This window comes from Colossoma macropomum, unplaced genomic scaffold (genome assembly GCF_904425465.1).
Source record: "Colossoma macropomum unplaced genomic scaffold, Colossoma_macropomum, whole genome shotgun sequence".
In the NCBI taxonomy this organism is placed as follows: Eukaryota; Metazoa; Chordata; class Actinopteri; order Characiformes; family Serrasalmidae; genus Colossoma; species Colossoma macropomum.
The window spans coordinates 12,127,440-12,139,836 of NW_023494805.1; the positions used below are offsets into that span (position 1 = coordinate 12,127,440).

A 12,397-nucleotide genomic window follows, 5' to 3' on the forward strand; every position below is an offset into this window, starting at 1 on the left:
ACGCTTTAGGCTCCCAAGAGCTGTCCTCATGGAGCTTTGCAAAAGTTTGGAGCCAGCACTGCAGAGTCATACCAGATAGACTAACCCTCTACCACCACAAGTGCAGGTACTCTAGACCTTGGGCTTTTTAGCCACTGGGGCATTTTAGATGGAGCTAGGAGACAGGGTGGGCATGTCACAGACATCCATCAGCCACGCTGTTCCGCATCATGGATGGAACAAATCAGCTGGCCACGCAATACATAAAATTCCCCAACACAGCAAAAGCACAGTTCCCGATCAAGAGAGTATTCCATTCTATTGCTGATCTACTGAACACCATCGGTGTAATAGTCTGCACTCACGTGCACATTAAAGCACCCTCTCCAGATCCATCTCCATCACAAACAATACCACTCTATAGATGTACAACTCATCTTGAGGCTATCAGAATAAATGTTTGGGCAAATCTCTCTTGGTTGTCCACGACCACATCGCAGATCAGTTGAATGGTGGTATTGCTGCAGGAAGTTACTCCCTGTGAGGTGCCAGTTTCCGCCACAGAGGGTTGCTGCCTCAGCAGAAAATCATCTGTAAATATGAAAAAAAAAAACAAAAAAAAAAACATTGTAGTGCCCTTTTCCTTTTGGGGGTTTCAACTATGAAATGTTTGATCTGTACTGCAAAAGCAAATGTTTATTTTTTTACTTTGGTAACACTATTTAAACACATGGACATGTTGAAGAAGAAAACACATTCACAAAAAGAATCATCCATCATTAGGTTTTACACTGCTGTTTACATGTTGAGTGTATATGTCCCGTGGTTTTTACAGCTACGGTTTTTAGAACATACTGTCATATTGTATTAATTCAGAAAAAACAGCTAACCTTTTGATTCTGAGAAAGGAAAAAGGACATGAAACCACTGACAGGGGGCCCAGGTCTGTGTCCAAATGCTCAGCTGATGCTACACCCGACAGTGCTGTCTCTCCAATATTGGCCCTGATGCGCTGGTCTAGCTCAGACAACTCCGGGCAAGTCGTCTTTAACCCTCCAGTGGTCAGCGGCCTCATGATTTGAGATCAAACCATTTCTTTTTTACCTCATCAGTTCTGTGCCCTTTTCAGTGTTCACTGAATGACTTATTGCATCCCACACACCTTTTCATGTGTTATTTTATATCCAATACTGACACTACTAAGTATTATATCTTGTTTGCTGTTGACTTCCTGCAGCAGTACCTCCACTTCAGAACTACTGAAGCTGTTCCTATGTTTAGAGCCCAGGGGCTCAGTCTGAGATCATATCTGCTTTGTTGTCATGGCAACTTCAGTTAAGACTGAAGTTAGGACAGAAGCTATTACAGAACAACAGTTCTTAAGTCTATAATCTTATCTTATTTCCAGATAAGAAACATCCTACGTTGCCAAAATATCCTGAATATTTTCTTAACTATAAGACAACCCCAGAGCTGTCTCAACTTCTGTTTTAACCGTCTGTTTCCATTGTTTTATGCAGTGACCGGCAGCATAGTTCACTATAACCAGTATAATGACGTTACACTTATCTACATTGAAAACGGTGCTTTGACTTGTGAGTTTTTTTCTAACAGTGTTTAAAAGTCCCAGACACTGCAGACACGATCTCCACCGTCCCCTCTTATTACCTTCAGGTGTTCATGTTGATGAAAACTCGTCAGATAAAATATTACAGTGATGGTGGTGAATAAAGAGGAGACAGCCGAATGTGTGTGTTCATTGAGAGGAATAACGTTAGTGTGCTCGGTTAAAGTGTATGGGAAACTGAAAATGGAGACGCTCTGAAAAACTCAATGTTCATACCTTCAAGTTTATCGTGCTTTAGTTTTATTTGACTTTCTTTACACCAGTAATGGTAGCTAATATTAGCTGTCTGACTAGCTAACTTGATTACATGTTTACGTTTCAGCTGTGTGTGTATGGTCAGTTGTAAGGTAACAGACACGACAGTTGATTGTCGACTTCAGTCGAGCAAGTTAACATTTCCTAACTTGAGATAAGAAAAGATGCGGTAAGATAAGATAAGATTCTTAAATTAAGATAAGATTTGCTTCTGTAATACTAATTTGTGAAAAATCTGATCTTGACCTTAAGTTAAGACAAAAAGTTAAGAATTTTCTGTAATAAGGGCCCCAGTACTCCACTTTCTTTAGATTTTCATTTTGGCATTCTTCACTTCTCTCTCAACTTTGGCTTGCAGTTTTTGTTTCTTGCAGTTCCGTGCCCTTTTAAGGGGATTGGTGGGTGTACACCTATGAGTTCAATTTATGGGAACAATCATTATAAGAACAATTCTGTGAACAATTCTGTGGTTTCAGAACACGTCATGAATCTGATGTCGACTTTTTCTTAGGAAATTTCTCAAAATCAAATATAAGAAATGTAGGATGATAATGATGATTGAGGCCCAATGTTTGCAAATGTGTGAGTGTAAAGAACCTTTTATCATTTCCATGAAGTAACTACATCTTGCGGTCCTTCCAAGAACCTGTATGTTTTATTTAAATTTTCAAAAGGTTCTTCACATTCACAGAGAATGGTTCTTTAACCTGTTTTGCTATGTATCTTTGCAGAGAAAACTTCACCACACGCAGAAGTGTCACTAATGCCCCTCTCCAGAAAATAAAATTGCACATCAGCACAATCACAGCACAGGGAAGCCACAGATGACGCATATCACCCTACACACGCTCAAATTACATGGTTTCAGCAAGACAAGGCATACAAGTACAGAAACATGGTCTTTCATTTTTGCATGTTATGGATAATTAAATAATTAAACTTGATTAACTAACTGTTAGTTTAGTTTATTAAATCTCTAGTATTATTGGAAATTACAGCTTTAATTACAGTCAAATTACAGCTTTTTCATTATTCATATCCAAAAGAAACAATGTGCACTTATATTGAATTTGTGATGACATGACAAGTTGGTCAGTTTGAGCTTTTGACTTCCTGCTGGCTTGCTGCTCTTGCTGACCATGTGTTAATCATAAATGTGACTGTAATTAGGCAGGTGTGCATTCCTGGCTGGCTTGCAGAAACGTTTTGTTGGGCCAAAAACAGGCTAAGCTAAATCTTGTCTAAACCTTTGCCTAAATGACATTTAGGCCATCCTCCACCCAGAATATGGGAAACACTCCTTATTTCTAAGTTATATTAAAACAGATGCAATCTTGCCTAGTTGTGTATGTCCCTATGATACCACAAAAGGACACTCTGACCTGTAAGCACAAATCCAGAGTCAGTGACCCATAGACCATTTCACAAAACAGATCGAGTTTGCTAAGAGCATAAATGTTACAGAAATTCCAAACAATGTCTTCAAACATATATGGGTAATCACAGCAAACCAAACCTTAATCAATAAAAATCAAATAATAAAGACAACGGAACAGCACACACTGCTGTTTTTTGTTGCAGGTAAGATTTTACCTCAAAGTCTGACTGCTGACCGAGTGTAAGTTGGTTTAGGGATGTAAAAGAGGGGTCTGTCATTAGAGGAATCCACTCAGAGCAAGAAAATACATTAATTCATGGATCAGTTTTAAAGAGATTATAGTTGACTGTGTGAAGTTCCGCATTCCCCATAAATACAGATTGTGTGAAAAGCCATGAAGCCAGTAATCCATTACTTATTTCAATGGCCAATGAGATATTTATGCATGTTGATAAGAATCCAGATCAAGAAGTGCAGTTATTTGCCAATGCAGAAGTTCTCGCACATGAAGAAAGCATGACGAAAGAATTATCTTGATCCAAATTACAGGCAAGGATCCATAAACAGCGAGAGAGCAGCAGTACAAATGAAGCTCTGACAGCTTGACACGTTTATCAAAGAAAAGACAGTTGAGGCTCCAAACTTTTCTAAACTGTGCAAAAGAGCATGGGAAATTGACTCAAACCAAAGCTATAATAAAATGTAGGGCTGTGGTTCTAAAAAAAAAGAAAAAATTTGCGTTTTTAGCTTATTCGTGGAAAGCCCCAAATTGCCCCCATTCTGGTAAGAGTTGCGTAACAAGATGGTACGGAGGGGTCTTAACCATCCCTATGTACATGTATATAAAAGGCTGAAAGAGCTTGCATTCTCCATCTGGTGATTTACTAGACAGGGGACGTGCCTAAGACGAGGAGCTCAAGACTCTTGGAAACACAGCTGAGTGAGTAACGTTAACATTTCTTTGCAAAAATGTAGCAGGCTACTCAAGAAAAGATGCGTTACAGCCCAGTATCAATGATCAGATAAGATCTAAAGCGATTTTAGCTACTCCCTGCCTCAACACTCCTGATCCAGGTCAGGGAAGGCTTCATAATCACTTGATGGGCTGGATTGGGGGTGCTGAATCATGGAAAAAAACAAAACTGTGCAGTGCTGTGGATCATGAAACACAGTTCTGGGATGACAGTCGGCTTCCAGGAATTGATGTTGCCTGACTGATTGTAGGAGGATCTGGTGCATTTTTGGTGCATTCACAAGGCTGTATGGACAGCCATTCGGATGGCAGCTGACAAAATTGTAAGGGTTTTGGCCTGCTTAACATTTAAAAATCATAGGCTCTAAATATGTGTGGGAAAAGCACCCGAGGCTGGGTTCAGATAGTTACCTCTCCCTGAACTCTCAGTGGAGAATGTTTAGCCAAAATTCCTTTACTGTAATTGCACTCTTAAAAAAATGATTCTTCAAGAATTCTTTAATTAAGGAAATGGTTCTGTTTAGAACTATGGGTGCTATATAGAACCATCTAGTGCTTAAAAGGTTCTTTGCATAGTGCAAAGGTTCTCCAGATTGATGGAGAATGTGTTCTATGTGGTTCTGTATAAAATATATTTTGAAAATGTTTCTGTGTAGTGCAAAAAAGGTTTCTTCTATTGTTACGATGTCAAGCTTGTAACAATACATGGACATATTCTCTATTGATCTGAAGAATCATTTCACCATGCAAAGAACCATTTAAGCATGAAATTCTTCTATATAGAACAATAGAATAGAACCCCTTTACTTATCCCTTAAGAAGCATGTTTAAGAGTGTAGTTACAGTAAAGGAATGTTGGCTAAACATTCTCTATATATCATCATCACTGCTGTATTATGACATTATGATGTTTCTTTTCCTCAAATAGGTCAACCTGTTAAACATCATCCTTTGAAAATGAATATATATATTTTGGTTCTGCTACTCTCTGCTATTCTTCTCTTCACACAAATGTGTAAGTACACATATCTAGCTATCTTTTTATCTATCTATCCATCTATCTATCTATCTATCTATCTATATATATATATATATATATATATATATATATATATATAGATAGATAGATAGATAGATAGATATACCTTGTATCTCCAGTCTTGTCATTTTTCACTTCTTGGCATAATTTGAAACTGCCTGTTGCCCTTTACATTGTGTATAAATTTCATGATCAATGGACCAAAAGAAACGGCCCAAAATTACTTCAAAAAAAGTCTGGTACCATTGACTTACATTAAAAGTAAAGTATGTTTTTTCTTTCTCCTGTAAAGTTACCATTCTGGAGATACAGGGTTTTGTTCTGACAGCATATCTATGTATATACGTATAGAGATATATAATGTTAATAATGTTCTTTTCTTCTCCTAAGACTTTGGAGATACAAGGTTTTCTTCCTTTGCTCCAACAGTGATGATATATAGACATACAATTTTTATGATGACAATTAAAATCCATGTTTTCACTCAATCAGTGTGTACAGAATGTATAAAAATAAAGATTAGACTGTTTTTCAGGTTCCACTTATTCTGGTTATGTAGTTGAACAGGATCAGCTGAAGGTCGCTGAAGTTGGAGACAGTGTTAATCTGTCTTGCTTCAGTACAAGAGATATAAAAACTACCATTGTGTGGATCAAACAAAACCCTGGAGAAAAACCTGTTGAAATCGCTACATCATATCAGCAGCAAGCTGGAACATTTTATAATGGCTTTGAGAAGAGCGGCCGCTTTAAAACTCAAGCAGCACCTGGCAGTTTTAATTTGACCATCTCCAATTTAGAGCCATCAGACACGGCAATGTACTACTGCGCTGTCATCTTTATATATGATATCACCTTTGGAGAAGGCACTGTTCTAGTTGTAAAAGGTAAGAATAAAGCCGTTTGTATCTATGGTGGGCAGTATTGAGTGTAATATACATTAAATATGTTCTATTCTCTTCTTTGAGGTGCACCACTGACAAAGCACAAAGTTCACCAGCAGTCTGTGTTAGAGGCAGTTCATCCAGGAGACTCTGTGACTCTGCAGTGTACAGTGCTCACTGAGAGCTGCTCAGGAGAACACAGTGTGTACTGGTTCAGACATGGATCAGGAGAATCTCATCCAGGAATCATTTACACTCATGGAAACAGGAGTGATGAGTGTAAGAAAAGCTCTGAGACTGATTCTCCTACACAGAGCTGTGTCTACAAACTCCCCAAGAGAAACCTCAGCCTCTCTGATGCTGGAACTTACTACTGTGCTGTGGCTGCATGTGGACAGATACTGTTTGGGAATGGAACTGATCTACATATCACAGGCAAAGTCTAAAATTTATTTTGCTATTGGTTCATTTTTGTTCATATAAGACATAGTTGGGAAAATCTCTATTTTCTAATTATTATCAAGGACAATCTTCATTACTGCTTTACAATAAACTACAAAATGTGAATTTTTACAGATGCAACTGGAACAGTCAGTACATGCTTTCTTATTCTGATCTACTCCAACATCATTTCATTATTGGTGATTGTCTTCGTTGTCATTATGTGGTGTAAAAACCAAAGTCACTCGGCGGGTGAGTTCTTTCAATATTGGTTGTTCTTTCCTGCAAAAAGCTCATTTTCATAGATCATATTTATGAATTCCTGGGCTTGTTCTTTCTTTTTCTTAAAGGATGTTCAACCTGTGAGACATCTTTGGATACTCATGTGAGTCAGAAATTGATTTTGTCATTCTAAACCTTCGGTATTTGAGACCGAAAAATAACAATTTACAATAGTGAAATACCTTTAGTGACAGGCTTGATCAAAAGTTATTTTTCATTTGACACTGTGGATTATCTGTCAGAATTTCATTTTGTTTTATTGAACATGCTTGGTTACTTAGCCAGGGAGCCTTATTAATAACAATTTTTTCATAGGCGGCATGTTATGAAGCTTCGAGCCCTGTGGCATCAAGTTTTACCAATAAACCACCAACTTCCAGAGGCCATAGAAGACAACATTTGTTTAAAGACACTGAAGTGTTTTCCAAGGTCATATATCAGCAAAGCTGAATTTAAAGCTTACAGAGCTTGAATGTGTTCTAATGTTTGTTGACTAAAGCTTAACATTTTTTCCTTTTTATTGTACAGTTTTTTGTCCAGTTAAACAGTCATTTTTTTCTGTCGTAAAAAACCTTCTATGGCTTTATGGGAGAAGAAAAAAATGTACCGATCTTTCAATGGAAGTTACGGTAAAAAATATTTGATTGTGAGTCATTTTGAAGCATTTCTATTGGTCCTTTTGTCTTGAAATGTTATTGTTTATTTTTTATTTGGATAGATTTTAAAGAATAATTATTAATAAAATACTATACTTGTAGACATATTTCTGTGTCCATTCTTTGTATATCTGTAAGATGGATCATATGGTGCTACATTCAGAGACACTGAAAGGACCACTGAGCTTTGAGAAGACTGTGATCTTAGCCAGTTTCAGGCTGCTTGTGCATGTTTTGAATTGGTCTCTCTGCTTGACACTCTGACGGGAGAAATACACAAATCCAACATTCAAGTAGAAGTACAAGCACTTCAGTTTTTTTTTAAAAAATAGTATAAGTATAGTTTACATTAAGTACACACTCCTACATGTATGTAGGAGTGTGTACTTAACAATGTAAACTATACTTATACTATTTTAAAAAAAAACTGAAGTGCTTGTACTTCTACTTGAATGTTGGATTTGTGTTTGTTGTTTAGTGAGGTTAATTATGTGTACGCAATATTGACATTGTACAGCAATAGTAGTTTCTGTTAGTCCTTCATGCATTACAGGCAAAAACATACAAATAACACATCAGGTGTTATTCTTGGAAGTGAGGCTGTAACTTTCAAAATAATAATGAGGTTCATTTTGCTGGAAAGGGACCTACATCCATAATTGCTATGTACCTTTCCATTTGATTTGTTCCTTTCCTATCTCTCCTATTTGCTCCGTTTGCTATTACTGTTCCATAAACTGATTTGACTCAAGTTGCCCTCTCTATGTCTCTCTAGTATATTGATCGGTCTTTACTGATTACTGAACAAGCAAACATTATAAAAGTTTCTCTATCTACAGTTAACCAGACATAATAAAGCCTAATCTACTTGCTGATTTTTAATTATCTTAGATTATACCTTGCCACCAATATGCTAGATAACAGTGAGTTATCTTATGCTTGTTGCAGTATGTTATAAACAGGTGACACAAAACAACTTTTGAGTTCTTATCTTATCACTAATGTAACCCAAGTATGGAGCTTGTAGCCTAAACAGTAGTGTGTTTCTCAAAAACCTTGTTGTTTAAATACTTTGGTACGTTTTGCAGAGGAACCATTATTAGATGAGCGAACGTTCCCCAAAACTTTAGTTGTAACGAACATTTGTTTGCTATGTAGCTCAGCGTCAGCAGCTTAGTTTGTTGTTAGTTCCTGTTGAATACGTCAAACATCTTGCCAAAGAAGGAGACATGGGAAACATCTCGTCTCACTGCTACTGAAATGATGATGACAGCAGGCAGGTCACTTCTAGTCATACATTTCTCCTTGACGTTAGTTGCAAAACTTTGCACCAACTACCCCACAGACCAGCACAGAATGATATGAACAACACTTACACATTCTTAAGCTAACAGTATCAATGTATTCACATGCTAAAGTCTCTACTGCAAATGCGGTGCTCCTACGAGGCTCTGAGCATGGCCAATCTGCATGGCCACGCCTCGTGTGGGCCAGTAGCAGGGTGCCACAATTGAATTATGACTGTAGTAAATGGCCAAACAATCTTTGTTCTTCTCAAGGTCAAATAGACCACCTCAGCAATATCATGTAATCTACATACTGAAATCATTATTTTTTATGATGGTGTTATAATTATTATTATTATTATTATATGCAGATAAATGATATGAAGGACTTTCTCACCCTGCTGCACGTCAGTTTAGGATTTCAACTACCTCCTAGAAAAAGTCACTAATTATATCCAGAAGCAGCAGCCCATCTCAGAAAGTCCACCACTCCAAAAGAAAGGCTATCAGATTCTGTCACATTATGGTTCTTGGCTACAGGTTAATATGCACCTAACAGTCAATCATGTTATGTATAGTTTTGCCAAAACCAACCAACTTTAGGCAGTTGACATGTTGCCTTGTTGTCAGTAGACTGTTATTCATATGTAACTGTCCAAATTAATTTAAAGTAAGCTTGCAGTAGACTATTCTCATATCATAGAGGTTAGCATTTGCCTGAACTAACATGGATTTATAAATGTTTATTAATTTAAAAGTTTGAAAAGTGAGATGTTCAACTCACTTAAGTTTCCAGTATAGTATTAGAAGCAGTACATTGAGCAGAATTGACATGGATCCCTGTGCTGCCCTACATTCTGCACTAAAAGAGGATTACCTGTAGGTAAAAATACTTAGTTCCATGTAAACAATGTAAACATCTTCATTTTCATTTTGTTGGTGTGGGCATAGATCACAGGTCACTTAAACAGAACTTGTGCTAGTGCTTCAGTGTTGTTCATTCTTATCCTGGAATTAACTCTGTATACAAAATGGTAATTGAAGGAACATGGCAAAAGACACCAGCAGCATTATTTACAAGTACATTTCATTTATATGCAAATATGGGAATGGGAATATAAGGGAATAAATATCACTGTAATTGCCCACACGAATGCCCCCCCCCCTTTGCAGCTAAAACAACTTCCACTCATCTGGGAAGCTTTCTATAAGATTTTGGAGTGTGTCTGTTCATCCAGAAGAACATTAGTGAGGTCAGACACTGATGCTGGAGGAGAAGGCCTGGCTCACACTCTCTGTTCCAGTTCATCCCAAAAGTGTTTGATGGGGTTAGGGCTTTGTGTGTGCCAGACAAGTTCAAACTCACCCAGTCATGCCTTTATTGGCCTTGCTTTGTGCACCGGGGCACAGTCACTGTTCCCACAAAGTAGGGAGGAATATAATAGTCCAAAATGTCTTGGAATGCTGAAGCATTAAGATTTCCTTTTCCTGGAATTAAGGGGTCTAGGCCAACCCCTGAAATAACTCTACAGCATTATCCCTCCTCCACCAAACTTTATAGTTGGTACAATGCAGTCAGGCACGTAATGTTCTCCTGGTATTTGCCAAACTGAAAGTGCTGTAATTCCAGAGTAACTTAAAGTACAATAATTCCTGTGTAACTGAAAGCGCTGTAATTCCTGAGTAACTTAAAAGTGTCATAATTCCTGAGTAACTGAAAGAGATACGATTCCAGAGTAACAAATAATGCAATAGTTCCTGAGTAACTGAAAGTACAATAATTCCTGTGTGACCAAAAGTGCTGTAATTCCTGAGTAACTGAAAGAGCAATAATTCCTGAGTAACTGTAAGCACAGTAGTTTCTGAGTTACTTAAAGTGCAGTAATTCCCGAGTAAAGGAAAGTGCAGTAATTCCTAAGTAACTGAAAGTGCTTTAATTCCTGAGTAACTGAAAGTGCAGTAACTCCCGAGTAACTGAACGTGCAATAATTCCCAAGTAACTGAAAGTGCAGTAATTTCTAAGTAACTGAAAGTGCTGTAATTCCTGAGTAACTGAAAGTGGAGTAATTCCTGAGTAACTGAAAGTGCAGTAATTCCTGAGTAACTGAAAGTGGAGTAATTCCTGAGTAACTGAAAGTGCAGTAATTCCTGAGTAACTGAAAGTGGAGTAATTCCTGAGTAACTGAAAGTGGAGTAATTCCTGAGTAACTGAAAGTGCAGTAATTCCTGAGTAACTGAAAGTGCAGTAATTCCTGAGTAACTGAAAGTGCTGTAATTCCTGAGTAACTGAAAGTGCTGTAATTCCTGAGTATGGGTCTGGTGGCTGTGGGAATGGGAAAAAAGGCTCTGCTAGGTGAATGTGGCACTGAAGGCTCTGCTATAGTGAATGTGGCACTGAGATAGGCATGGGTGTGCAGTGGTCACAAACTGGCTGAGCTGCAAAGGAGTGCTGAAAATGGTGCCCCTCCTGATAGGAACAGACTGTAGTAGGCGTGTCCTCCTGAATACTCTTCCTCTTGGGCATCATAAAGCAGGTTCATAATGTTTCTCTGAACTCTTAGTTGAGCAGTTGATTTATTTTAGCTTATTTGCTACTTGCTGTCCAAATACATCCTCACTCTTATCAGCAGATGGAAGAGTAGACTGAATCTGTTTCTAAAGATACATCTTTCAAGTTCTTTTGCCATCTCAGGAGAACTCAGGCATCCTAGTCAACAGACACATCTGCTTCCTCATCCTGCTCTTCCTCATTATCTTCAGGGTCCTCATACTCTCCAATGTCAAGCAACATCAATAAGATATTCAAAGTGCTGACTAATTTATTTACATCTACAACAATATCTATACAGATATGTGTTCAATTTACAGGAAGTTTCATATCACTTACTTTCAAAGTTGCTGCTGTGGTTCTCTGTGTCACATGGCTTCAGAAAGTCTAGATGTTTGAGAATCCATTGCTGCCTTGATGTTGGAGGTTTGTGACCACTGTCACTAGGTTTAGACTTGAGAAGCTTTCCATTCCTTTTCCATTCTATGAGAAGCCATTCTGCTTTTTCACTTCACTGGCTGGTAATAAAAACATGAAAAAAACATTAGGGCTTTGGCCACATATGAACATATGGGAAAGTAACATAAATGTAGTTTACATTTAGGACTGTTGCCCTATATACACACCCACACAACATAACCTGTAGAATTCATGTCCAGGCCAACTGTCTCTCTCAAACACACTCTCAAACACACTCTCACACACACACACACACCACACACACATGCACACGCACACACACACACACACACACTCACACAGCTATGTGTTTTGGAAAAACATGTTGATGGTATCAATAAATCTCCTAGCAAGCCAGGTTTAAGAAAGATGTTCAAGCACAATCAATGTCACCAAAGCTCTACTAGGCTGGCTTCCAGGTCTTCCATCCACATAACACATTGCTTTTGCACTATTGTTTATTGTGGCCACCTGCTGTTGTGGTACACTGTAAAAAATGATTCAACATTTTTATTTGAAAAAGTAAGTAACCTGGTTTCTATAAAGTCTATAAAATTCTATAGAGTCCATTGAACTTCTTAAGGTAAGTTA

General features: G+C 37.8%; 1 protein-coding gene across 1 annotated transcript; it reads left to right on the forward strand.

The window, feature by feature from the left end:
* Positions 1 to 209: 209 nt before the first annotated feature.
* Positions 210 to 6,580, forward strand: LOC118826124 (immunoglobulin alpha-2 heavy chain-like). Its single transcript, XM_036597012.1, has 3 exons — positions 210 to 405; positions 5,787 to 6,137; positions 6,219 to 6,580. Exons 1-3 carry the CDS (start codon positions 210 to 212, stop codon positions 6,578 to 6,580), a joined length of 909 nt encoding a protein of 302 aa, XP_036452905.1.
* Positions 6,581 to 12,397: the final 5,817 nt, after the last annotated feature.

What these genes read in the sequence shown, in the direction of transcription:
- LOC118826124 (XM_036597012.1), top strand. Translation starts at nt 210, where the DNA reads ATGGATGGAACAAATCAGCTGGCCACGCAATACATAAAATTCCCCAAC. An exon ending in AACAATACCACTCTATAGAT is followed by an intron (nt 406 to 5,786) that starts GTACAACTCATC and finishes ACTGTTTTTCAG; the next exon opens with GTTCCACTTATTCTGGTTAT. An exon ending in CACTGTTCTAGTTGTAAAAG is followed by an intron (nt 6,138 to 6,218) that starts GTAAGAATAAAG and finishes CTCTTCTTTGAG; the next exon opens with GTGCACCACTGACAAAGCAC.